The sequence below is a fragment of the Pipistrellus kuhlii genome, unplaced genomic scaffold (assembly GCF_014108245.1).
Source record: "Pipistrellus kuhlii isolate mPipKuh1 unplaced genomic scaffold, mPipKuh1.p scaffold_m20_p_1, whole genome shotgun sequence".
NCBI lineage: Eukaryota > Metazoa > Chordata > Mammalia > Chiroptera > Vespertilionidae > Pipistrellus > Pipistrellus kuhlii.
In genome coordinates, this window is record NW_023425404.1 from 167,729,144 (window position 1) to 167,756,820 (window position 27,677).

Sequence of the window (27,677 nt, forward strand, 5' to 3'; positions counted from 1 at the left end):
GACACTGAAGGCCCGCTAAATGGTAAAATATGGGCTAAAAAAAAAACATATATGGGCTGAGGAAGTAACCATGAGATGGTCCTGGAAAAGCAATACGCAGCTAGGGAGAGAAGCCACACGTGCTGATTGTGAAGCAGGGGCAAAAGTTAGATTGGTCTTTCAGAGGAATAGAAAAGAAGTCAGTTATGATTGGGGCAGAGTGAGCAGAACTATGCCTCTTAGGATAAACTCAAACTCTGCAGAAAAATAGGAAACCATAGGAAGGGCTATATAGTGAATGAAAGGTGTGATCTGATTCAGTTTTTAAAATGCCCACTCTGGCTGCAGTACAAAGAGATTGCATATGACAAGAGTAAAAGCAGGGAGACTGCTCAGGAAGCTAAAATAGAAACCTAGGAGAGAAATGACCATAATTGGGAGGCAAGAATTAGCAGTGGAAATGAATGAATTTGGGAGATATTCTAGAGAGGAAATGAACAGAACTTGCATTGAATGCATTGGATTTGAGGGTGAAGAAAGAGAAATTGGGGAGAAACAGCAGATTATTTTTTCTTTTTGGCTTAAGCAACTGGATGCCCTTTTCTGCAAGCACCTAACTAGAAGACTGAGCAGGAAACAAGAACAGGAGGAAAATCAAGACTTCTGTCTCAGAATACATTACATTTGAGATGCCTATGATATATCCAAATGGAAATGTCCAATAGGCAGTTGAATATATAAGTGTAGGACTCAGAAGCGAGACACAGCAAGAACATATTTTTAAGAGGTAGCAGCATAAACATGCTATGTAAAGCCATAATTATAGATATGACCACCTAAGGGGGAAAGTGAAAGTACAAAGAAAAAGGGTCAGGATCCAGCCCTTTATTTTTTTATTTTTTTATTTTTTTTATTGATTTTGTACATAGAGGAAGGGAGAGAGATAGAAAGCCAGAAACATCGAAGAGAGAGAGTCATCGATCAACTGCCTCTTGCACACCCCCTACTGGGGATATGCCCGCAACCAAGGTACATGCCCTTGACCGGAATCGAACCCGGGTCCTTTCAGTCCCCAAGCCGACGCTCTATCCATTGAGTCAAACCGGTCTCGGCAGGATCCAGCCCTTTAGAGTTCAGGAGAACAAGGAGGGCTCAGTCAATGAGAGAAGCAGCAACCAGTCAGGCCAGTGATAAAGTGGGAGATTGTGATGTCACAGAGGCCAAGGGAAAGAGGTAGATGGTCAATTGTTTTAATTGCTGCCAAGAGGTCCAATAAGATAATAATAACACTGCTAATAATAATGGCTGACATCTGCTGAGCACTTATCATGTACCACAGTCTGTTCTAAATGCACTACAGATATTAATGCATTTAATCTTAACAACCCTAATGATAGAGAAGGAACCATTGGATTTGGTAACCCAGAAGCTGAATGAAGAGAACTTTCATTCAACAGTAATTGCTAAGTCCTTACTTGTTCCAGGCACAAAAGGAAAAATAAAAGTCCTGCCCTCTGAGAGCTTAATGTAGGCAGTAAGCAAATACATTTATAAGTGGAAACAAATAATAAGTGTTTTAAAGAAAATGAACAGAGTGGGCTGGCGTGGCTCAGTGAAGAGTGTCAACCTATGAACTAGGAGGTCATGGTTCGATAACCGATCAGGGCAGATGCCCAGGATGTGGGCTTGATCCTCAGTAGGGGGCATACAGGAGGCAGCCAATCAATGATTCTCATTGATGTTTCTACCTCTCCCTCTCCCTTCCTCTCTCTGAAATCAATAAAAATATATTTTTAAGTCACATGCATAAAAAGAAAGAAAATGAGCAGAGTGATCTGATACAGCTTTATAAGGAGGTGACAAATATTTGAGGAAAGTGTGTCCTGGCAGAGAGAAAAGAAAATGAAATGATTGTGAGGTGGAAGCAAGGAGGCCCACGTGGCTGAAGAGCAGTGATGGTGGGGAGAGTGATGGCATACGAGGTTGGGGAGGCAGGCAGAGGCCAGATCCTGTGGGATCTTGTAGGTCTGCTAAGAATTTTAGATAACAAACTATGTGAGATGAGAAACCTCTCTGGAGAGTAGAGAGCAGGAAAGTTGCATATAATTTATGTTTCTAAGGGATCTCTGTGACCACTATACGAGCAATGCACTGGGAAGGGAAGGTAGAGGGAGGATGGGGCAAGAGTACAAGCTATTGCAGTGGACCAAGGAAAAGAGAGTGGCTTACAAAGATGATAAAGATTTGCCCTGGTTGGTGTGGTTCAGTTGGTTGGAGCGTCGTTTCACACACCAAAAGGCATATACCCAGATTGTAGGTATCGGATGTTTTTCTCTCCCCCTCTTCCTCTCTCTGAAATCAATAAAAAAGAAATTGTTTTAAAGTGACATTGGTTTAAAATGTTAAGACATGGCCATAGTTATGATATATTTCAAAATTAGGGTTTAGAGGCAGACTGTAAGAGTAAAAGAGGTGTCAAGAATGACTTCAACCTAAATACCTGGATGAATGAATGGGGGTGACATTTGCTAAAATGGGGAACAATGGGGGGAGAGAAAATTTGGGTGCAAAAGTAAGAGTTTCAGATATGGACACATTAAATTTTACATGCCTCCTAGGTATGTTAAACAATTGGTTATAAAACTCTGGAATTTAAGGAAGAATCGAGGCTAGAGTAATTTGAGAACTTACAAGCATATAATTAGAGAAATGAAACAGATGACATAAGTCAGGGAAAAAGGTAAGTTCTAAAGACTGAAAAAAACTGATCCCTCACTCACTCTTTTTTTTTTTAAGGCTTAACATTATTCTATTGCATGTATATGTTACATTTTGTTTATTCTTTTTTTTTCTTTTTTATTTATTTATTTTTACATATTTTATTACTTTTTTTGCCCCCCTTCCTTCCTCCCACACATCCCCTCTCTCCGCAGAGTTTTGTGTCCGTTGGTTGTACTTATATGCATGTATACAAGTCCTTCGGTTGATCTATTATCTCCTCCAGATCTTCCTCCCCTCCCCACTGTTATTTGACAGTCTGCCTGTTGCTTTACTTTCTCTATATCTGTCTCTTGGTTCATCAGTTTATAATGATCTTTATCATCCACCAATGAGCCTAACTCACTTTCACCTAAAGGCTGGGAAGAGAAGCAAAGGAAATTGAGTCAGGAACAATCAATGAGGTCTGAGGACAATGAAAGCAGTGGTTAACCCCAAAGTCAAATAAAGAAAGACTTCTAAGAAAGAGGAAATATGTGTCAAATGAGTAAGATGAGGTTGAAGGATGAACCATTGAATTTGGCAAAGCAGAGGCTATTGTGACTTCAACAAGAGCAACTTCTGCTAAATAGAGGAGATGAAAGCTTCAGGCTATTCTCAAGAGAATGGGAAGAGAGGATATGGAAATAATGACTTATAGACAACTATTTTGAAAAATTTTTGTCTAAAGAAGTGGTACCTAGAGGGGTACATGGGGATAAGGGAGTGTTTTGTTTTGTTTTGTTTTGTTTTCTTGTTTAAGATGGGAGTTATTACTGCATGTACATGTGCTGATAGCAATGATCCAGTAGAGAGAGGAATAAAATGATGCAAGAGAGATAGGACTCATTTTAGGAGAAAAGCAGCTTACAGTTGGATGGAACGAGATCCAACATAGAGGTTGGAAGATTGGCCTTTAATAGGAACAAACACAGTTCATCCATTATTAACAGGAGAAAAGATAGAATACATAGACAGGTGCTGGTAGTTTGATAGCTTCTGTGTTGGAAAATGAGCTGACCAGGGACATGCAGTATGATTGCCAAGCAGCACTGAAAGTACTGAGAGCCTACCTCCAAGCTCGAGATCATGAATTTAAAGATCAAAATACAATAGTTGTTTGTTTTTTTGTTGTCATCATGTTTTTTCTTTTTCTTTTTAAATATATTTTATTGATTTTTTACAGAGAAGAAGAGAGAGGGATAGAGAGTTGGAAACATCAGTGAAAGAGAATCATCCATCAGCTGCCTCTTGCACGCCCCCTACTGGGGATGTGCCCACAACTAACGTACATGCCCTTGACTGGAATCGAACGCGGGACCTTTCAGTCCTCAGGCCGACGCTCTATCCACTGAGCCAAACCGGTTTCGGCTCATCATCTATTTTCTCAAGTGCGGACAAGAATTGGCAAGGGAGTTAGGGATATTTGCAAAGAAATAAGTAATTCCATTGGCGACCATGGACTATAAAATGTCACTCCTTCAAGATCTTCAGCAGTCTGGGAGTCAAAGGTATGAAGGATGGAGGAGTGAGAATTAACTAGGTGAATAAAGTGGGTTTGCTAGGTAGTGCCAAGTGACCATTTGAGATTAGTGGTCATGAAACGGAAATAGAAGCACGCAATATGATTATGGAATTTCGTACAGCGGTATTCACCTGCTCAGGTGCAGGCAGAAGGTGGGTGGTTGGGGTTAACCAGGATTAGGGGTTTTGCCAGAAGAAGTATGGTGGTTTGCCGAAGAGCCAGTAGGATGGGTGGTAGATTATGTGAGCAACTGGAACAAGAGATGATAAACTCCAGGCTGACAAAGAAGAGTCAAGGAGAGTATGAGGTTTAACTGCTTTGAATGGGAGGACATCACGGAGAGGTCAGACGTGAGCTGGTGTGGTCAGAGCAAAGGATGTTCACACCCAAGTCCCACCAACCCTGCTACCCCGTGAACGTGGTGAGGACTGAGCATACAGCAAGCACTCGGTAAATGTAATCTTTGGCCACTTGCTCCGCGAGTCCTTTGTTACTACAACTTTCACAATATCGTAGCTAGCATTTCTTGATTTGACACCATGTGCCAGACATTGACCAAAAATATCCTCTCTTTAATGGTCCCTCTAGCTGGAGACATACAAATTCTCACGTGCTATCACAGAGGTAATATTCAAAATGGCAACCCAGAGGAATGCAGTAGCTAACTGTAGGGGAGAATTTCGAAGGGCTTCAAAAAAAAAAGTGACAATAGCCCTGACCGGTTTGGCTCAGTCGATAGAGTGTCGGCTTGCAGACTGAAGGGTCCTGGGTTCGATTCTGGTCAACGTCATGTACCTTGGTTGTGGGCACATCCCCAGTAGGGGGTGTTCAGGAGGCAGATGATCAATGTTTCTCTCTCATCCATGTTTCTAGCTCTCTATCCCTCTCCTTTCCTCTCTGTAAAAAAAAAAAAAAAAAAAAAAAAAAATCAAATTAAAATATATTTTTTTTAAAAGAGAGAGAGAGAGAGAGAGAGAAGTGACGATGGATAATCAAGACAGTTAGAAGGTCATCCGGTGGAGGGAGGAGAGACTGAAGAGATTCCATTTCTCTCGCTACTCGTCTGTTATCCCCCCAGGAACCAAAGGAGGTGACTGCAAGGCAGCAGGTGAATGGCACAAAAGTCATCTTCCTGCAAAAACCGGTTTGGCTCAGTGGATGGAGCCTTGGCCTGCGGACTGAAGGGTCCAGGTTTGATTCCAGGGGTGGGGGTGGGGGGGGATGTACCTTGGTTGTGGGCATATCCCCATTGGGGAGTGTGCAGGAGGCAGCTGATCGATGACTCTCATTGATGTTTCTAACTCTCCCTCTCTCTTCCTTTCTGTAAAAAAAAAATCAATTAAAAAATTTTTTTAAGTTATCTTCCTTTAACACAAAAGGAGCACTCCAACTTTCACATCAGGACCCCCGCCCCCCACCCCCCAGTTTTAGGTGGGGTTTCCATACCTACCGCTGGGGGAAGACAGGGAAGTCCACAGCAGGTTGTGAGGCGGCAGCTCGGCTTTGTGGCCCCTGTAGGCCTCGTGGGCCCCTTGGGACCCCTGGGACTTACGGAGCTTCTGGGGCTCATAGTGCGCACGGTGCTCCTGGAACTTGCCAGGCCCCTGGGGCTTGCTGTGCTTGCAGTGCTTGCGGGGCTCCTGGGGCTTCTGGAGCTCGTAGGGCTCGTAGTGGTTCCGCTCGGAGGACCCGGACCCGTAGGTCTCGTAGGGCCCGGAGGATTCATAGACGGTGCTGAGCGCACAGGGTTCGGGGGGCTCGCAGCGTTGGGGGGGTTCACAGATGATGTAGTGCTCATACTGCTCATAGGGCTCCGAGGGCTCCGAGGGCTCCGAGGCTGCCTCTAACGTCTTGGGCTCCAGCTCCGGATCCAGCTCCTGTTGGTCCAGCACGTTCAGGATGCCCACGTTCGCCTTGGCAGCTTTCGAGCTGGTGGGTATTTTTGTCTTCTCACGGCCACCGGATAGCTGTGATAAACCCATGGGCGCCCAGGAAGCTCCTGTTGCGCGGGACCCTGGCTGGCTGGGTGGCTGCTGGCTTTGGCGCGAAGGCAGAAGGATGGGTTGCCGCCCGCGCCCTGCCCCAGCCACCCGCACCGGGGGCACCGGGGGCACCGGGGGCACCGGGCACCGGACAGACCAGACGCACAAACCTGGCCTGGCCTCCTCCCTGCAGGTTCTCTGGTTGCCAAGGCGACGTGACGCAGCCCAGGGGCCCCCAGGAGCGCTCTGCCCAGAGAGAGAAGCCGGAGACGGACCCTTGTGCGCGCTCCTGACCAGCTGTTCTGTGGGTCAATGGGCGCTTGCCGGCTTGCTCTCGGTTGCGGAGACCCTGTGGCAGAAGGCACCAGCTTCCAGACCACTTGCAGCGCCCCTCAGACAGCCCAGCCGAGTCTCCGTTAGGTTCCCTGGCACGGGTTCTCCGTAGAAGGCTGAGATGGACAGTCCAGGCCGCTGGATTCTGCAATGCCTTCCAGACTGGTGTTCTGAGTTGGCCGATCTCCCATCAGGACACGCCAACCCGTTTAGAATGAGTTCCAAGCTTTGCACCATAAGGGGCCCTGTGGGTGATCTAGTTCTCTCTCTCTCTCTCTCTCTCTCTCTCTCTCTCTCTCTCTCTCTCTCTCTCTCTCTCTCTCTCTTTCTCTCTCTCTCTCTTTTTCTCCCCCCCCCCCCTTCTCTCTCCAGTCTACTGTGGGCTGTTCTGCCCTGACTGGCCACATTCCAGCTTCCCTGTTCCTCTCTAACATGTCAAGCAATTTCCCATTTCAGCTTCTTCCTCCACCTGGACCTTCACATTTGCCCAGTGCTGGTCCTGGCAGAATGACCACAGGGGTTGGTTCGGGGATGAATATCTGACCCTGGCAGAGCCAATCAGTGCCCCTCCCTGAGAGCTGCTGGACGGCTGCTTTAGGAGAGGGTCCGTCTTATTCTGGAATCATGAGCTTTACTAGTGTACGCATGTTGTACTCGAATGTTCCTCGCCCAGGGAATCTGGAGAATGAAGCCAAGTAGAGGTTAGCAGGGCCCAGTGATGGAGACAATTTTAACTTTGAATCTCTGAATGAGAGTTCCTGTCTCTCCACATCCCCATCAGCATGTGGTGCTGTCAGTGCCCTGGATATTAGCCATTTTAATAGACATATGATGGTGTGCAGTTTTTCATTTTTTTTTTAATTTGCATTTCCCTGATAACATATGCTGTGAAGCAGCTTTTCATTTGTATATTTTTCACGAGTATATTTTCTTCAGTGAGGTGTCACTTAAGGTTTTTGGTCCATTTTTAAATCAGCTTGTTTTTGTTATTGTTAAGAGTGCTTTGTATATTTTGAGTGATGGTACTTTATCAGATGTTTATTTTGCAACTATTTTTTCCCATTCTGAGAACTGTTTGTTTGTTTTTTTTTCCTCATTCTTTTGACAGTGTCTTTTGCAGAGCAGAATGTTTTTATTTTAATGAAGTCCAGCTTATTCTTTCTTTCATGGATCATGCCTTTGGTTTTATATTGGTACCCACTTTGAGTTAATTTTTGTATTTTTGTGAAGGTTGTGGGGTCTGGGTCTATATCCTTTTTGGTTGTTGTTGCGTGTGTATGTCTAGTTCTTCCAGTTATCATTTGCTGAAAATACTTTATTTTGCTCCATTGAATTGCCTTTGTTCCTTTGTCAAAAGTCAGTTGATTGTATTTATCAGGGTCTATTTCTGGGCATTCTAATCTGTTCCATTGATCTGTTTAATTTTTTGCCAAAATTACAATATCTAAGTTACTGCAGCTTTAAAGTCTTGAAGTTGGGCTAGAGCTGTGGTCTGCAAACTGCGCCTCTCTAGCCACATGCGGCTCTTTGGCCCCTTGAGTGTGGCTCTTCCACAAAAACACCATGGCCTGGCCAAGTCTATTTTGAAGAAGTGGCATTAGAAGAAGTTAAAATTTAAAAAATTTGGCTCTCAAAAGAAATTTCAGTCGTTGTACTGTTGATATTTAGCTCTGTTGACTAACGAGTTTGCCGACCACTGGGCTAGAGTGCTAGATTTGGACTCTGAGAATAATTCTGCAGGTTAGACTCTGGTTAACTAGTTTTCCCAGAGGTCAGACTTTGTTAAAAAGAGTAGAGTGCTGTGGTATATTTAAAAATGGTTCCTTCTGTAGCCATTTTGGACCAAAATGGTTCCTTCTGTAGCCTGTGGACCAAAGGGCCCCAAGTTCAATTTCAGTCAAGGGCATATGCCTTGGTTGCAGGCTCCTCCCCTGCCTGGGCCCTGTTCAGGACTCATGCAGGAGGCAAGCAAACAATGTGCTTCTCTCGCATCGATGTTTCTGTCTTTCCACTCTCTCTAAAAATCAATGGAAAAATATCCTCAGGTGAGGATTTAAAAAAAGAAAAAGGTTCCTTTTCTCCAACCCTGGAAACACCCAGGGATTTTTCTGTGATATTTATTGTGGGAATCTGGTCAAGCTCCTGGAGGTAAACCTCACAAAATGTAGATCCCCCATATGACTGGATCTTCCTGGAGTGTTTAACACTCAGAATGACCCACGCTGAGCCTCCAGCAATTGGTTCATTACAGTTCTGGTTCCCAAACCCTGGCACTGGTTCCCAGGATGGTTTCCCATTGAGTCTCTGCTTTGGCAACTTATCCTTCTCTGGATTCTCTTATTGGTTTCTCCAGTCTTGGGGCAGCCTGTGTCCTCACCTCTCTTGTGGATCCTAGAAGAACTGTTTATTTTTCAGTCTGTTCACCTTTTTACTTGTTAGAACAGTGGAGACTTCCAAACTTCTTACATGCTGGAATAGAAATAAAGTCCCCCCCCCTTTTTTTTTTTTTTTTTTTTTAGTTAAGACAAGGCACTAGATTAAAAGTTGGATTTATATCGTATCTGTAGGTAAACATAGCTATGTCTAGTGAAATAAGCTCATATATAAAAGAAAAATGTCAAATATTTAAAAAACAAATCCCCACAATGTTCTTCATCTAATAGAACAGGCTTCTAAAAGAGAAGCTTTTCCTACATCTTTCTGAATGCTGTTAATTTATATTTTTGTGTGAATTTAATAGTGCCTACTTTTTTTCCCTATTTTTTTATTTTTAATATATTTTATTGATTTTTTACAGAGAGGAAGGGAAAAGATAGAAAGCTAGAAACATCAATGAGAGAGAAACATCGATCAGCTGCCTCTTGCACACCCCCTACCGGGGATGTGCCCGCAACCAAGGTACATTCCCTTGACCGGAATCGAACCCGGGACCTCTCAGTCTCCAGACCGATGCTCTTCCACTGAGCCAAACCGGTTTTGGCTGCCTACTTTTTTTCTATTTATTTATTTTTAATTTGTTTTTATTGATTTTAGAGAGGAAGGAAGAGGGAGAGATAGAAACATCAATGGTGAGAGAAAATCATTGATTGGCTATCTCCTGCACACCCACTACTGGGGCTCAAAGCCTGTAACTCAGGTAAGTGCTCCGACTGAATCAAACCATGAACTCCTGGTTCATAGGTTGATGCTCAACCACTGAGTCACGCCTGGCCAGGCTCTCTCATTTTTTAAAAATAAGTCCTGCCCTCAGTGGATAGAGCGTCGGCCTGCAGACTGAGGGGTCCTGGGTTCGTCTCTGGCCAAGGGCACATGCCTGGGTTGTGGGCTCAATCCCCAGTGGCAGTGTGCAGGAGGCAGCTGATCAATGATTCTCTCTCATCATTGATGTTTCTATCTCTCTCTCCCTCTCCCTTCCTCTCTGAAATAAATAAAAATGTATTTAAAAAAATAAAATAAAAACAAGTCCTGATTGAAGGAATTCCTTTTACATTTCTTTCTTTTTTGGGGGGTAGGGGGGTACGGAAGGGTTGGCATGTGCCCTGATGTGGAATTCAACTAGCAACCTTTCAGTGCATGGATAATGCCCAACCAACTGAGCCACACCAGCCAGAGCTGCTTACTTTTTCTCATTGCACTACCCCAGTATTTCTTACTTTACAGTGTCAAACTCATATTCTTAAAAGAGAGAAACCTGGATTTTTACTTAAAAAGAGAAAAATTTATTAAAATGTCAATGTAAGAGAAACTAAGATGGCAGCATAGGCAAACACCTGAAATTGCTGAATATAATAGAATCAAGGACATAGAAAGGGAGTGGACTGACACTTCTCGGAGGGAAAAGGGATGTGGGGGGTGTGGGAAGAGACTAGACAAAAATCGTACACCTATGGATGAGGACAGTGTGGGGGGGTAAGGACAGAGGGTGGGGTGGGAACCAGATAGAGGGGAGCTATGGGTGGAAAAAAGAGGAACAACTGTAATAATCCAAACAATAAAGATTTATTTTAAAAAATAAAAATAAAAAATAAAAATGTCAATATAAATCTCATGTCATTGAAAAACTACAAAATGGGATATATATTTGCTAATGTTCATTTTAATTTTGTTGCTTAAAACTCCAAATTCCCCCAAATACATTGTGCTACTAATACTTTTAAAGTTCAAAATCGAAATAAAGAGATGCTTTTAATCAATTAACATTATCTTTGTATATATGCCATGCATTGAGAAAATAGGAAATGGCCTGTTTTTTATTTAAAAGTGGAAACCTTTGGCTTCAAGCCTGCCATGCAACACTCCCTGGTGACTTCTAGGTCGTGAGCCACTGTGGGCCTCGCTTCGTCACTGCATATGTGTAGCCAGGTGTGCAATCAGGTCTTTGGCATCTTGCATGGTGGACGGTATCTCTGAGCCATTCTCAGTCACTTGAGTCCCAAACAAGAACATCGTCCTGTCATTTCCCACGTCAGATAATCCCAAAGCTTCATGGATGTCTGTAATGTGATAGGCTGTTTTAAGATCCTTAAAGAATGAAAGAGATGGAAAAATTTTGGTTATTTTGCATTTATTGCTCTCAATCACCCCACATTCATTTTAATATGGAGGATATTGTGACCCCATTATTATGACCCTATTGGTTGTTAAATATAAATGTTTTCATCAGAATTAAACCCATATTTATGAATTATCATCAAAATATATTTTTGGAATAAAGTTAAACCAATATAACACCTTAATCAATTTTCTAAACAGTACAGTCAATCTGCTTCTAACTTTTTCTATTTTCCCAGAAGTATATTTAATAGGATCAATTATTTTAAATTTAAAGAGATATTTAATTCATTAACTATTTGCCCATATCTCGTTTTATTTTTTAAAATATATTTTATTGATTTTTTTACATAGAGGAAGGGAGAGGAATAGGGAGTTAGAAATCTCAATGAGAGAGAAACATCAATTCAGCTGCCTCCTGCACACTCCCTACTGGGGATGTACCCACAATCAAGGAAAATGTCCTTTACCAGAATCAACCCAAGACCCTTCAGTCTGAAGGCTGACACTCTATCCACTTAGCCAAACTGATTAGGGCCATATCACATTTTATTAATTATAGCACTTGCCATTGTGAGTTTTCTTTTGTGACCATTATTTCTACTCAACCAAAAAAAATGGGTCAAATTTTGCAGGGTGAAGGGAGACAGAGAAAGGAGCAGGGAGGAAATGAATTTAGAAAATGAAGTGATAGGAGAAAGAGGCCTAGAGAAGAGGACAGGTGGAAAGAAAGATGGTAAGATGGGGAAGGCTTAAAAGAAGGAAACCCACAGGGAGAGAGAGGCATAAAGAGAAGAGATTAAAATAAAACAGAAAACCCATACTTCTGCTGCATGACCTTTAAAGAAGGTCAAAACCTTCTTTAAAATCAAGACAAGACAGTAGGTTAAAAGTTGCATTTGTAACTGGCTTTTGTTGTTTCATAGTGTTCTCCCTAAGGTTTAGGGGAGAATTTAAAAATGTTTGGGAATGGCAGAAACTAGTTTGGCTCCATAGATAGAGCTTTGGTCTGCAGACTGAAAGGTGCCAGGTTCAATTCTGGTCAAGGACATGTACCTTGGTTGCGGGCCCCAGTAACGGGCATGCAAGAAGCAGCTGATTGATGATTCTCTCTCATGGATGTTTCTAACTCTATCCTTCTCTCTTCCTCTCTGAAAAAAAAAACAATAAAATATATATTTTAAAAATGTCTGGGAATGATTCAAAAGTGCGTTTTGTCTTGTTTTTTTCTTATACTAATATGAACCTATCAGATTCCATCACTGAGAATCCATGAGTCTTCCTGATGTGCTGACCTTGGTATCTGGCTAGAGTTGATTATCTCTCTGGATGTGGGTTGTCCAACAGATTGCCTGTCTGACTCCTGAATTCATGTAGTCTTAGGGCCTGCAGTGATTTTATAACAGTGTTAATGGGTCCAGTGACATGTGAATGATGTCTCAAGTTAAGAAATTCACTGGTGGAATTTGAGAGGAAATAAGTAGAAGGATGGTGTTGGATGGAAGAGAGGCTCCTTGTAATGATAAAAGCCCATCAGGGATAATTCCGATATGAACATGGTGTGCAAATATTCGTTTGAGTCCCTGCTTTCAATTTTTTTCACTTGCTGGATCATATGGGAATTATACATTTAAGTTTTTCAGGAACCTCCCATATTATTTTCCACCAACAATATACAACATTCCATTTCTCCATGGATGTTTAATAATTTTAATGTATGTGTATGAAATAAATTCAGATATGTCTATTTGATCTAAATTTCTTTTTACATGGTAGACACAAAAATTTCGTTGACATCAATAATCAGCAAATGTTTATTGAATTAAATTTAACACATATTTGTGGGACACAAAGATGAATATCAGTCTCTATATTCAAGGTGTTTATAATCCAGTAGACCTAATAAGTTTAAATTGAGCTGACTGTACAGCATACTGTTTAATATTTACTTGCTCAAAGTAGACATTCCCATTTCTTGTGTTAATGATAAAGCTATTGAGTACAAATTATATGTGTACAGATTTTTTTTTTACCTGTTTGTTTGCAAATACAACCAGAGGGATGATAGGGTTTATTTTAATTAGCCGATGAAGGTATTTCTTGGCTTCAGGTAACCTGTTGTGATCTGCTGAGTCCACCACAAAGATGAGCAGCAATCCCCTGGACACGTACATTTCCCAATAGGACCGGAAAGGTTCACTACCACCAACTACAAAGAAGAGCAGGGGAAGAAGACACAAAAAATCACAGCCACGTTCTCCGAGGGGGGTGGGAAAGGCACAGTCACATAACTTCTGAACACTGTGCAGGGGTCCTACTGCCACTGGGTTAGAGTGTATCGCTTGAGAACCACCAGAGAGACGTCACTGGGGAAGGAGTGGGTGGAGATATTTACCTCCACGAGTGAATTAGTCATTCTGGAACATGAAGGTTCAGCATGAAATACTAAATACTACAGTGGATGCCTCCTGCTGTTATACATAGCAGCCATGGCAATCCCTGCATGTCCATCAGTTATAGCTAAAAAAAAATAATAATAATAAATGGGAATAGCTACTAAAATAATTCAGGATGATGGATTAAAACACATTTCTCTAAAATAATTTTTAGGTGGACTGAATTCATTGGGTAGCCTCACCTGAACAATGTTTTCCTTAGCCAAAATCCCAGAATTTCTCTTCTTAATTTTGTACTGAGAGTTAATCTAATCCTGTGGGCATTCACTAATACTTGCCTAAGAAAAAAAGTGCCTTTGGATTATTTCATTCTACTGATTCTTCTCAGAAGAAACTTTTCGGTTAATGACAGTATTATATACACAATGAATTTAGTTTTTATTTTTCTCCTAGGACAGGGGTTGGCAAACTATGGCCCACAGTCTAAATCTGGCCCACTGTCTATTTTTGTACAGCCCACAAAGAATGGATTTTTATAGTTTTATTTTTTAGAATTTTGAAATATATTTTTATTAATTTCAGAGAGGAAGGGAGAGAGAGAGAGAGAGAGAAACATCAATGATGAGAGAGACTCGTTGATCGGCTGCCTTCGGCACACCCCACACTGGGGATCAAGCCTGCAACCCAGGCATGTCCCCTGACAGGGAATTGAACTGTCACTTCCTGGTTCATAGATTGATGCTCAACCACCGAGCCATGCCAGCTGGGAAATTTTACAGTTTTAAACATTTGAAAGAAAAAGAAAGAATACTATTTATTTCATGACATGTGGACATTATACCACATTTACATTTCAGTGTCTACAAATACAGCTTTTTTTAGAACAAACACGTGGATTTAATTCCACATTGTCTGTGGCTGCTTTCCCACTAGAACCTCAGAGTTGAGTAGTGGCCACAGAGACCAGGTGGCCCACGAGGCCTAAACTATTCACTATTCGGCCTTTTATAGAAAAAGTTTGCAGACCGCTGTTTTAGGAATCAATAAAAACATTTACCATACTAATGGAAAAGGGTCTTTATATTCCATTATTTTCCTTTGTATTGAGTCAGTCTTTGAAGTATTTTGTGGTTTTAATTTTTAAAGGATGTTGTATAAGTTTCTAAGTTGTTCATATGATTTAAATATATTAGTTTAAACAAGAATGAATATTTGTGTTCATTTCTTTCCCGATACCTGACGTTTTACGTATGTAGGGATTTTTATTTCAGTTATTAACTTCCAACTTAACTGCAGCACAGTCAGAGAACATGTTTTGATGATGCCTGTTCCTTGGAAATATGCTAAGACTTGCTGTACACCCCAGTGAGTGGTCAATTGTAATAAAAGTTCCATGAGCATTTGAGAATGTGTATTTTAGCTTTTGTGTGTAAGTAAATTAGACTAATTAGACAATTTTATATTGTCCAATAGATCAAACTTGTTGATTAAGTTCCAAGTTTGTGCATCTTTGCAGATTTTTCTCTCCTTGATGCTATGAAAAATTGACATATATGTTGAAATCCCTCATTCCAATTATCGACCTGTCCATTTCTCCCCCTAGTTGGGTTCTTCCTCCCCTTCCTTTATTCCTTCCTTTTCATTTTAATATTTTGAAACTATTTTTTTTTAGCTATTTATTTGGTCAAAATAATTATTTCTTCTATAGCTTCTGGGCAAGTTGAAACCTCTATTCTGAATATCATGCTTTTTTTCTTAAAGATTTGCTTACAGGTGTATCAATTTCTCTGCTCATTTTCTCTTTGTATCTGAATGATAGCAAAATCAAAAAGGTAACTGCAGTCATCTAAGTAGGCGATAATAGAGGTTCCAATTCAAATAAGGGTATGTAGTAGGAAAGGCTGTAACTGATGAATGTGAGATTTGTTGTAAATAGTGTTTTACGGGAGGTGGGGTACAGAAGGAGCAAACAAGGGTGACTCCGGGTTTTCTGTCTTGAGCAATTTCATGGGTCCTGACCAGTGGATTATAAGAATAGGAACAGATAGGGAGACAACTCAAGCATTTTGCTTTGACATTAGATTTGAGAGGGCAATGTGACAGCCAGGTGAAATGCGAGGTGACATTTGAATATGTTTGGGGTGGACAGATAAATCTGGGAGTCACTGAAACCAGTTTGGCTCAGTGGATAGAGCGTCGGTCTGCGGACTGAAAGGTCCCAGGTTCAATTCCGGTGAAGGGCATGTACATTGGTTGCGGGCACATCCCCGGAAGAGGGTGTGCAGGAGGCAGCTGGTCAATGTTTCTCTCTCATTGATGTTTCTAACTCTCTATCCCTCTCCCTTCCTCTCTATGGAAAATCAATAAAATATATATATTTTTTAAATCTGGGAGTCATCAGAGGATGGATGAAATCAACCAAGGAAAGAATGTAGAGAGAAGAGCACCTGACGAAACTCTGGGAACAGCAGTATTTAGAGCGGAGGGGACTCCAGAAGACTATAGAGCAGGGGCTTCTGGGCTGCCCTCTGTATACAAGAAGAGGTTTGGGGTTTGTCTGTAGTTGGGGCTGTAGAGAAGGAAGCACACTATAGTTACTTAAATTGCCTGTGTACTTGGGGTATCAAGGGAGGAGGGAGGCTGCTGTTAAGGGGTATAAAGCCTTCCTCTCAACTGCCCTTTGTCACCACCACTGGAAAAAGGAGATAACAAAAAGAGCAGAAAGTGATTTCCCTCAGAGTGCACTCTAGTATTAAACTACAAATGCTTTCTAAATCTCTAGGAAAACCTGGCCCAGTATTACTTTTCACAAGGACCCAATGTTGATAATATTATACCCTGCTTACAGGATAACAAAGGAGCTAGCCTGTAACTAGTGAGAAAGGGGGCTTACTCTCCAGGAACTCCATCTGGCTGTGTTCAGTGTTGATGCACACTTCATGGAAACCTTGGGTGGGTGCCTCGCTGTGCTGGACTCTGTTTAAAGCTAGAGAGTAGAGAACACTGGTCTTTCCAGCTCCATCGAGGCCCAACACTAGGATATGATTATTTTTCTCCTGTGAAACAAAGGATAAGTCAATAAACCTATGCTGTCAGGGCCTTGTTTTCCTGGCCCCTGGCAGAGTCCCTGCCTGTGGTAGGACCCAGTAATACTTGTGGGATTGTAAACCAGCATGAAACTTCACAAAATATTGTATTTAATAACTGTACCAGTTTATATTTTATAATTAGCCATTAGTTGTGTGGTGTTAATTGCATATTCCATCTCCATTCTCCAGCTCCTGGTCAACCTATTAAATAAATACTGTAGATTATTATGTCCACCCCATCAGGACTTCATTGGGCCACCTTTTGCCTGCGGCGATTCTTCTTGGCATTGACTCCACGAGAGGTTGAAAGGTGATGTGAGGAACCTGACGCCATGCCTGATGACACTGTCCAGTTCTGTGAGATTCGATGGTTGTGGAACCAGCTGCCTGATGGCCCTTTTAACTTCGTCCCATAAATGCTCAATGAGATTGAGATCTGGTGATGGTGGGGGCCACCTAAGCAAGATAAAGTCTCCCTCGTGTTCTTAAACCACTCCTGCACAATATGAGCACCGTGGCATGGCACATTGTCTTATTGGAAGAAGCCATCTCCATTGGGATACACCATCAACATGATATAGGATGAACTTGATCAGCAATGATACTTAGGTATGTTGTGCTATTCAGATGTTGTTCCACATAAACTAAAGGACCCAAATCATGCCAGGAAAACATGCCCCAAACCATAACACTGGCCCCACCAGCCTGAAGGGTTGTACTCATGCATGTGGGGTGCATGCTTTCATGCTTTTTCTGCGAAATCCTCACTCTGCCATCTGCATGATGCAACTGGAAATGTGATTCATCGGACCACATGACTTTTTCCAGTGCTCGACTGTCCAATCCTTGTGTTCCTGTATGAATTGGAGATGTTTTATCTTGGATACTGCAGACAGCAAGTATTCGAACAGGCCTTCGGCTTCCATATCCCATATGATGCAGTGTATGGTTAATTTGCCTACAAATGTCAGGTGGTCATAATAATCTGGCCACTCAGTATATATATATAATATTATACCCTGCTTACAGGATAACAAAGGAGCTATCCTGTAACTAGTGAGAAAGGGGGCTTACTCTCCAGGAACTCCATCTGGCTGTGTTCAGTGTTGAACACAGCCAGATATATATATCATTGCTGTTTGGGATATTGGTGCCTCCATGGTGCCTCCGGTATTAACTGTGCCGCCCAGCATATAAACATCTAAGGTCTCATTGATCTGTCTCGTCCTTCCAATTGGATCATTAGATTAAAAGCTCTTAAGGCAAGGTTCCCCTCTAATACTTTTAAATATAAGCATTATGATTAAAGAAAAGGCTAGGATTATAGAAGGTGCTAAATCAGTTCCATTGACAAATGGGCATATATAGAGAGCTTGATGTTAAAACCTCTTGAAATAGATGTAAACTTTGGAAACATTCCATCAACATAACAGCCTTAGAAATTTTTATAAGTGATTGAGGGACAACAAGGGCAAGCTGGTATGAAGAAATAGAAAGGTCAGAGTGCTCAGAAAGGTGACTTTTAGGATACACATTTCAATGTGAATAGTAATAAATGAGCAACAATTCAGCCAGACTGCTCACAGAAAACTAATTCTATTTCCCAAATAGCCTACTAAAGAAGTTTCTCATACACAAAAAAATAAACAAAAACCCCACCAGTAAATGTCTTCAATGCCACTGTTTTAAAAATAACAGTAATCTTATACATTGAACACTAAATGTTGATATTAGATTTAGACTAGATTTCAGGTTAAAAAAGAAAAGGAGAAAAAAAGATCCCCAACAGCACTAGAATGTCTATCCCACTATCCCACCTCTTTTATTTTACTTTATAATAAGATTCATGAGCAAGTAGGATGCTTTAAGGTCTGCTCTAATTCATACTTTGTGAAGACTATCTACCGAATAACAGAATTTGAAAAGGTGCATGTTTGTTTTTATTATAGAGTAAATTCTTGATGTTAAGTTTTAAAACAAATGGTATTTCCATAGATGTTTCCTCTCTCCATCATATCTATTTTTTAAAAATATATTTCTTTATTGATTTCAGAGAGAGAGAGAGAAAGAGAGGAAGGGAGAGAGAAACATCAATGATAAGAGAATCATTGGCTGTCTTCTGCATGCCCCCCACTGGGGATAGAGGCCATAATAACCCAGGCATGTGCTCTTGGCCTGAATCGATCCTGGGACCCTTCAGTCTGCAGACCAACGCTCTATCCACTGAGCCAAACCAGCTAGGGCTACATCTATTTTTTTAAAAAAATTGTTTTCAGAGAGGAAGGGAGAGATAGAAGCATCAATGATGAAAATCAGATTGGCTGCTTCCTGCACACCCCCTACAGGGGATCCAGCCCAATGGTGACTTTCTGGTTCATAGATCCATGCTCATCCACTGAGCCACACTGGTTGGGCTGCTTCTAAAAATAATAATGTCATTCTGGGAGTGACTGGTAAGGAAGAGTGACTTGATGTACAAAGGAGACTTGATTGGATGGTTTTAAAACTGCATCATTTAAAGCAATGGTGGCACCAAGAAATGGATACAGGGTGTGGCATGTGTCCCCCTCATTATCTCCACAATGGCCCTCTCAGGATACCTCAATATTTAATCAATTCTAAGATAAAAAAATTTGTTTCACATTTTATTATCTTTAAATGAGGATTTTATAATCCATGGTATGTCTTACTTTAGTTGGAAACCTTTTTTCCCCCCTTTCTTTCTTAGTGGTACCTAAAATAACGTGAAATATCATGAGAAAAGTTTCCTGTTCCTTTTCCAACCACATTGCTAAGTTTACTCACCTTATCCAGAAATTCAGCAGGCACTGATGCTTCACATTTTGCTTACTTTTTAGTCTAAACCACATGCTTCATTATGTTTATAATCTAAGGAAATCTGGGATTATAGTAAAGCAATGGTTCAGACACAAAAGTGTGATTCCAAACACCACTGTTTCTTGTCAGAAGTTATTCCTTTAATTACAGATGGATCTATGCAGTCTGTGTTTTACCAAGGATAAATCTATATGAATAATTACATTGTTTAGAACTGGAAGCAACTCTGAGCCCAGGAGCTCAGGCGCACGGAGCTCACTAAACTGACCCAAATGATGCCTCGCTTTTATTTTCTCTCCACACCCCACCCCAATTCTTAAAACTGTGGTAAAATACAGCCCTGACAGGTTTGGCTCAGTGGATAGAGCATCAACCTGCAGATTGAAGGGTCCCAGGTTTGATTCCAGTCAAGGGCATGTACCTTGGTTGTGGGCACATCCCTAGTAGGAGGTGTGCATGAAGCAGCTGATCAATGTCTCCCACATCGATGTTTCTAACTCTTTATCCCTATCCCTTCCTCTCTGTAAAAAAATAAAAATAAATAAAAATATATTTTTTTAAAAACTGTGGTAAAACACACATAACAAAATGTATCATCTTAACCAGTTCTAAGCGTAGTTAGGTGGTATGAAACACAGTCATTCATAATGTTGTGCAACCATCTCCGCCATCCATCTCCAGAACTCTCTTCATTTTGTAAAACAAACTCTGTTCTCATTAAATTCTAACTCCCGGTTCTCCCTCCCTGAGGAGCTGGCAACCATCATTCCATTGGCTCTATGGTTTTGACTACTCTATGGTTTTAACTGAGAGATCTCAGAAGCTAAAAGATAGATTTCACTTGAAATCATAGGTATTTATCTTTTAGCTTCTGAGATCTCTCAGTTAAAACGTTTGTGACCATCCCTTCTGGGTGTCCGAAAACAGAAAATAATGGAAACAGTAACCACAATGCCCACAGAAAATGTCCAAACAATTCAAAAACGCAGCGGGCACGAACTGAGGAACCCCGCACCTTCCGCCAAAGAACTTACTCAACGGAAAGAACTTGGAGAGCTCGCTCGCGTGCAGTGAGCGTTCAGGGCGGGTTTCTGTGTAGCGAAGAGGTCTGTGACCTGGCCCTGAGCAGTGGAAGAGGAGGGTCCGCAAAAGGACCTTTCCCTGCGTCTCTTCTTCAACACTAGATTCTGATGAGACGCAGGTCGGGATTAGGGAGAGGGTGGGCAAAGGGAAGGGGCAGAGGAAGCTTGACCCGGGCACAAAGCCCCCAGCAGCCCCAGCTCCCTCCCGCCTGGGCAGGGCCTGGGACGTAACAGAGCTGGCGCTCCGGCCTTGGCCTTGGGGAGAGGGGCCGAGGCGTGTCTCTTACCGGCGGCTCCAGCACGGGCTTTCCTAAGACTCTGCGGTCGTCCTCTTTTCCCTTCAACTGTTCTTTCTCTTTGTCACTCTCACTCTCCTTTTTCTTGTCCTCCTCTTTATTTCTACTTCTCTCCTCCTTCCCTTTTCCCTTCTCCTTTTCTCTATCCTTCGTTTTCTCCTTCTCCGAGTCCTTCCTTTTCTCTTTGTCCTCCTTTCCTTTTTCCGCCTCCTTTCCCTTGTCTTTCTTCTTCACCTTCCCCCTCTCCATCGTCACAGCCAGTTTCCCTCCCTCCTGCGCGCAGCTGTCCCGACTCGGCAGGCGTGGCCCCTGTGGGGCGGGGAGGGCGCAGAGTCGTAGACCCACGTAGATCCACGTGGCGCAGACCGCCCCGCACTCCCCGCGGCGTGCGGGCTGCCACCCGCCGGCAGCTGGCACTGCCCGCTCTCACCTCCAGGCTGGGCTGCGGGCTGCAGATTCGCCGAACCCGAGGGTGGAGGAAGGCGAAGGAGGGTCAGGACCAGACAGAGGGAGCCTGAGAGCTGCGTGGCAGGTTGGCAGTGAGGAAAAGGCGTCTCCAGGGGCCACTCCTCGGGAGGGGCGCCAGGCAGGGCCTCTCCACACGGTCCAGATGGAAGCATCTCACCTCCCCCGAGGCAGCCCCACGCCCACCACCCAGCACTCGGTCTCCCATCAGAAGGACCCCAGGGGTCAGAGCGCTGAGGGTCCTCAGAGGAAGCCCCGCCTATCCCGTTATTAATCGCAAGCCTAGAAAGTAAAGTCAGGTATCTCCTCGCCCTCCCGCCAGTGCCAACTTAACTGCCCGTAGTATCTAGAAATTGTCCAGGATGCTCAGGGGAAAACAGGAACGTGAATGGTCCTGATTTCAAATTCTCATATTTTGCTTTCAAAATTCTTGATCAAATTAAGTCTGCCAGAATCATAGCTACTAGGAATGCAGGGTATTAAAATATATATATTAGGTCTAGTAATAATTAATGTCGTTTTCTAATACTTTTTAAAATCGAATTTAAACAATACAACAAAATTTAATCAACAATATAGTTGCCATTGTTTTCTACTACTTGTGCCCAAGCTCAGGAAGCATTTTAATCCCTCTGTTGTGAAATTCTCGTGATTTTGATGCAAAAAATTCGGTCAATGCATTTTTGAGGCATTCTTCATTATTAAATTTTTTTCCAAGAAGAAAGTTTTGCAAAGAACGAAACACATGGTAATCGGAAGGGGCAATATCAGGAGAATATGCAGGTTGAGGGAGAACTTCCCATTCCAACTGGCGCAGTTTTTCAGCAGTGATTCTTGCAGTATGCAGTCGTGCGTTATCGTGGTGAAGAATTACGCCCTTCCGATTAATCAGCGCGGGTTCTTTTTCTCTTAAAGCTTGGGCTAACCTTTCCAATTGGGCACTATACACTGCACTTGTAATGGTTTGGTTAGATGGTAAAAGTTCATAATGAAGAATTCCTTTAAAATTCCACCAAACACACAACATCACTTCTTTCGCATGCAAGTCAGGTTTTGGCGTGGGCTGTGGAGCCTCATTTTTGTCCAACCATTGAGGCCGCCTTTTCAAATTAACATACAGCACCCATTTTTCATCTCTGGTTAACAATTTGCTCTAAAAACGGCAAACGGTTTTGACAAGAGAGGAGCGAACTGCAAATTGTGACTCTTTGATTACGGTTGTTGTCGGTCAACTCATGAGGAACCCATTTTCCAAACTTTTGGACTTTGCCAAGTGCACGCAATTGATTGGAAATTGTTTTTTGTGAACAATTTAAAGTTGTCGCAAGCTCTTGTTGGGTAATTTGAGGATTTTGCACCAAAAAAGCTTGAAGAGCTTCTTGATCAAAATTGGACACACGGCCTCGACCACTCTTGTCATCTAACGAAAAATTTCCCTCGCGAAATTTCTCAAACCAACGCTGGCATTTTCTGGCGCTAACTGCATCTTGACCAAGAGCACTACAGATGTTTTTTGCAGCCTCACTTGCTTTTCTTCCTAACTGGAACTCATAAAGCATGCAGTGCCGAATATGCTCTTCATTCGCCATCTTCTTAGCCCTAGTTTTGCAACAAAAACCAAACCAAACACAAACTTTTTCAAGCAAAACTTGTTAATTGCACTTCACACGTTCTGTAGATACCACATGTTTGAAGGTTATGTCAATACAAGTCAACGCCAAGCAAGATTTTAAACGAATGTTAAAAAACGACATTAATTATTACTAGACCCGATAGAGCCCTAGGCGGTTTTGCTGAGTGGCTAGAGGCTGCCTGCTGATTAGAGTCTCATGTTCCAGGAAACCGGTTTGGCTCAGTGGATAGAGCCTCCGGCTGCAGACTGCGGGGTCCCAGGTTCCATCCCGGTCAAGGGCATGTACTCTGGCTGCGGACACATCCCTGGCAAGGGGGTGTGCAGGAGGCAGTTGGTCAATGTTTCTAGCTCTCTCTCTCTCTCCCTTTCTCTCTGTAAAAAGAAAATCAATAAAATATATATTTTTAAGAAATAAAAGTCCCAGGTTCTATTCTGGCCAAGGGCACATGTCCTGGTTTTGGGTCCAATCCCTTTCCCCCCCAATCTTCCTACCCCACCCAGGGGGCATAAAGGAGGCAGCTAATCCATAATTCTCTTTATTGATGTCTCTCCCCCTCCCTCTCCCTCTGGGGGGGGGGGTAACTAAAGAAAAAAATTTTGGGGGCTCCAAATGATCCAATATGCAACAAATTAGGAAATCCACAGGGCTTTTCAAAGGTTGTGTAATGTTTCTTAATTGACTATATGGATGTTCTTTTATTTTGTTAAATTGGACCCTCGTATATTTCACAAACTAACAAAATTATCTTACACAATAAAATGACTTTTATCAGATCTATGTTTCATTTACTTTGTAAGGAACAATGAATGAATGGCAGAATCCAGAAGGCTTTAGTGATGCAACTATGTTTAAGGTTAGAAGTGTCCAAGTAGTCTTGAAAATGTTGTGTTTAATAACTTAATAAAATGTTTGCTCCTCAATTTACTTACATGATGGATTTTCAGGGAAGTTAAAACCGGGGTCTCTCAATCCCATTAGTTTTGTGGCTTTGCAGGAAGGGGTCGGAGAGAATTTTATTTTTATTTTACATATTTACTAGAGGCTGGGTGCATGAAATTCGTTGGCCTTGGCCTCCGCCCGCAGCCAGGGGCCTCTGCCATCTCCGTTGCAGCCCCCGCCCGCTGCAGCTTTGTCCAGAAGGAAGGACATCTGGAATAATGTCCAGTCTAATTAGCATATTACGCTTTTATTATTATAGACTGATTTCAGAGAGGAAGGGGTAGGGAGGAAGATTGAAACATCAATGAGAATCACTGATCACCCACAACCTGGGCATGTACTCTAGACCAGACTTGAACCCAGGACCCTTCAGTCCACAGGCCAACACTCTGAGATTTTTAGATACTCGGCTTAAAAAACTCTCAGATGTACCAACCAGGAAGTCCTCCATAAAATGCCAATACCCAAAACATCTTAATCCATACTCACTGCTAGAATATTTTATTTTAAAATGTGCCACAGTGAATGATGTATCCATATTGGTTTTTATAAATGTAGTCATACACATATATACAAAGTATATATGTCACTGGTGAAAGATCTACCCAAAAGATAAATAATTACCAGAAAGTTAATGTAGATGTTTACACTTAATTTGACAGTAACTTCTTTGAACTGAGGTTTCAGATGCTTAGTAATGACTGGTAATAGCAAAGACTCGCTACAGAACCCATAAGTTTCACTTTGTGTTTTATGTCAAAATTTTCAATGACAGATAATTTCACCAAAATGAAATTAGTTAAACCCAAAAAGTGATTATCCTTCACCACAGAAATTTAATGGAATCCTAAATAACAAAGTTACTAACAATTATTCTTGTAATGGTGCATATATTTAGAAGGAATGAATATCTGTCACTCTTACCAAAAGACTATTCTCTGAGAGCTCCAAAGTATTATGCCGTAATAAATCATTCATATATAAGCTGGTCTCTTGTTTAGATGCCACTGCAGATTCTGATTATGTTAAACAGAAAGGCAGCACCAAATTTCTTACTCTTGTAAAGGAGGAAAGCCTTTTAAAAAACTCTTCGCAGATGTTTCAGTATGTTCAGAGTCAAACACAGCAGCACTTTATTGACAAGGATGGAGTAATACGATCACAAGGAAATAAGTCTTAAATCTAAATTCAATGCTATCTGGGGTAGCATAAATGAATACTAGTCAGAGTAGACATCTGTCTCACAGCCGTTCAATGGGAAAGAGGCTTATAAGCAAGGAAAGACCAGAGCAATACCGACACTGCAGACCTGACTGTATAATACTCCATCACTCTGGGAAGGGTAATGTATAATCCCTTCCCTAACTAGAAAAAGGAGCCATCTGAGTATTTATTAATTGGGCCACAGAGTACTGTTAAGTTTTAATACTGCCTGCTACTGAACTCTGGTATTGATTTCTTCTCTACACAGGAAGTCAATGTTCATGCTCTTGATAGGGGACATTAAATCTGACTGAGACCATCCAAACCCATTTGGCCTGAGAACACTGGGTCTAAGGGTGAGCTTCTTACAACATTGATGTTTTCTTTGAGTTCTTTACAGTGCTAAGTAAGCACAATGTTATCATAATCTAAAAATGATACGGGGCACAAAGGAGTCCTAATTTATATGCATGTATATATATATGCATATTTACATACATACTTTTTATTACTATGTATATATATGTGTATGTATATACATACATATATGTGAATATATATATATAATTATCTCATATTCCAGTATCACATAACAGAGAATTTATGGTAAAAATTAATCAAGACATTTGGTTTTCTTATGGCCACTCATGTAACGAAGTGAAGAACACCAGTGTATTAATAAGGTCCCTTTTTATCACATGATATTTCTAAGTAGATATTTGGAATGCTCAGAAGATTCTACTTTCAGTCTCCCAAGACCTTCTAAGACATAATTTAAAGTGGGACTAGATAAGAACAAGTGTCTTTAGATTCTAGTTAAAACAGCAGAAGTAACTTAACTTCTGTTTATAACCTAGGAAACCTTAGATAACATGCCTTGTTTGTGAAACTGAAAAAACACCACCAGATCAGCACACAAAGAAACAGATATCAAGGTAGGTAAATCCCAATTATTTTGAGTCCTCATCATCTGTGAAAAGCTTGGCGGTACAAGTAGGCTAAGTCTGAGGAAGATGTTTTCCTTTTTGATGCACAAAAAACAATCTGATGAAAATGTGGGGATGGGAGAGGGAGCAGCTCTGTGCTTCTTGCTGTGTTACTTTATCGTGTTCCTAGTGTCACTAAGACTAGCTGGAAAATAGTCTGCAACAAGCATGTTCTAATCACCAGCCACCTTTTCCTCCTTTCTTCTTTTTCTGTTGCTGTTTCTTTTTGGTTGCCGGAGCCCCTGCAGGTTTCTGGTGTCGTGGGGGGATGATATTACTTGTAGACGCAGATGCTGTTGCTGCACTGCCGGGTCTTGGGGAGGTGGGTGGGCTGCTTACAGTTTTACTGGCATCCCTGAAATCATCAGATCAGGAAAGGGTTGGTCATTCATACATTCAATAAAGACACACATACGTGAATTTCACTTTCCACCCCTAACAATCTCCCACACATTCTATTTTAAAGTGAGTTTCCCTTTTGAATAAAATGTTTACTGCTTTATAATCAAAGAATAAGTACAATATGGTACATGCCAATTTTTAAAAGGCTTAGAAAATAAAGAAAAAATTTTAAATGACTTATCATCCTACCATGTACAAACGAATTATTTAGTAACATTTTTTAAAAATCCTCACCCAAAACATTATAAAAAGAAGTTTGTTAAAAAAAAAAAAAAAAAAAAATCCTCACCCAAGGATATGTTTTTATTGATTTTAAAGAAGAAAGGAGAAGGGGGGAGGAGAAACAATGATTGGTTTCCTCTCATACATGCCCCAAGTGGGATAGAACCATTACCTAAGCATGTGCCCTGACTAGGAATCAAACCCACAGTCTTTTGGTGTACTGGACGACGCTCCAACCCAGCCAGACAGTAACTTTTTTTTTTTTAAACAGAGTAGAAGAGATTAGAATAGAGGAGGAGAAAGTGAGAAAGAAGAGAGAGAAACAACAACTGATTGGTTGCCTCATGCATACTTCCAATCAGTCCAGGGTTCAAACCTACAACCCAGGCACATGCTCTTGAGTGGGAATCAAACCCTCAGGGGTGTGGGCTGACATCTAACCACTAACCCACCCCAGCCAGGGCTGTATCATTATATTTATTTATTTATTTATTTACCTATTTTTTTTTTTTTCCTGGTCAAATGCCAGTTTATTTACTTTTGGAATCAGTTACACGGCTCAGAATTCACAAGCCACCAACAGGTTTGTGGGCAGCAGCCTGAAAGTGTATCATTTAAAAAAATATATATATTTTATTGATTTTTTACAGAGAGGAAGGGAGAGAGATAGAGAGCTAGAAATGTCAATGAGAGAGAAACATCAACCAGCTGCCTCCTGTACACCCCCTACCTGGGATGTGCCCGCAACCAAGGTACATGCCCTTGACCGGAATCGAACCCGGGACCCTTCATTCCCCAAGCCGACGCTCTATCCATTGAGCCAAACCGGTCTTGGCTAAATATTTAGTTTGTTGAATGACTCAGTGTATGTAGTTTACTTTTGAAGTTATTGGGATCCTATTATTTATAATTCAATCTTACAATCCAAGTATTTAGAATACAATCCAACCAGAAATACCACATTTTCTTTCCTCTACAATACCGTATTGCTAAACATA

The 27,677-nt window shown here is 41.6% G+C and overlaps 3 protein-coding genes across 4 annotated transcripts in view; all 3 read right to left on the bottom strand.

Moving 5' to 3' along the window:
• THEGL (theg spermatid protein like) overlaps nucleotides 1-6,243 on the bottom strand; it is a 38,348-nt gene extending 32,105 nt beyond the window's left edge. The window contains exon 1 of the mRNA XM_036423814.1: nucleotides 5,712-6,243. Within this exon, the coding sequence (XP_036279707.1) occupies nucleotides 5,712-6,243 (532 nt within the window). The remainder of the gene's footprint in view (nucleotides 1-5,711) is intronic.
• Nucleotides 6,244-10,652: 4,409 nt separating this feature from the next.
• ARL9 (ADP ribosylation factor like GTPase 9) lies at nucleotides 10,653-21,302 on the bottom strand. The gene is made up of 4 exons (XM_036415669.2): nucleotides 20,820-21,302; nucleotides 16,417-16,579; nucleotides 13,161-13,336; nucleotides 10,653-11,097 (listed from the first exon to the last, which is right to left on the bottom strand). The coding sequence occupies exons 1-4, from the start codon at nucleotides 21,075-21,077 to the stop codon at nucleotides 10,918-10,920; spliced, it is 777 nt and encodes a 258-aa protein (XP_036271562.1). The 5' UTR covers nucleotides 21,078-21,302; the 3' UTR covers nucleotides 10,653-10,917.
• Nucleotides 21,303-24,962: 3,660 nt separating this feature from the next.
• SRP72 (signal recognition particle 72) overlaps nucleotides 24,963-27,677 on the bottom strand; it is a 30,354-nt gene continuing 27,639 nt past the window's right edge. For both annotated transcript variants that reach the window (XM_036415574.2, XM_036415581.2), the window contains one exon: nucleotides 24,963-26,410. In XM_036415574.2, the coding sequence (XP_036271467.1) occupies nucleotides 26,233-26,410 (178 nt within the window). In that variant the 3' untranslated portion in view covers nucleotides 24,963-26,232. The remainder of the gene's footprint in view (nucleotides 26,411-27,677) is intronic.

Excerpts from the sequence above, each read along its gene's own strand:
- ARL9 (XM_036415669.2), bottom strand. The coding sequence starts at position 21,077 with ATGGAGAGGGGGAAGGTGAAGAAGAAAGACAAGGGAAAGGAGGCGGAA. Across the intron at positions 16,580-20,819 it reads AGCCCGTGCTGGAGCCGCCG|GAGAAAAATAATCATATCCT; the intron begins GTAAGAGACACG and ends TTTGTTTCACAG. Across the intron at positions 11,098-13,160 it reads TTGTATTTGCAAACAAACAG|GATCTTAAAACAGCCTATCA; the intron begins GTAAAAAAAAAA and ends TCATTCTTTAAG.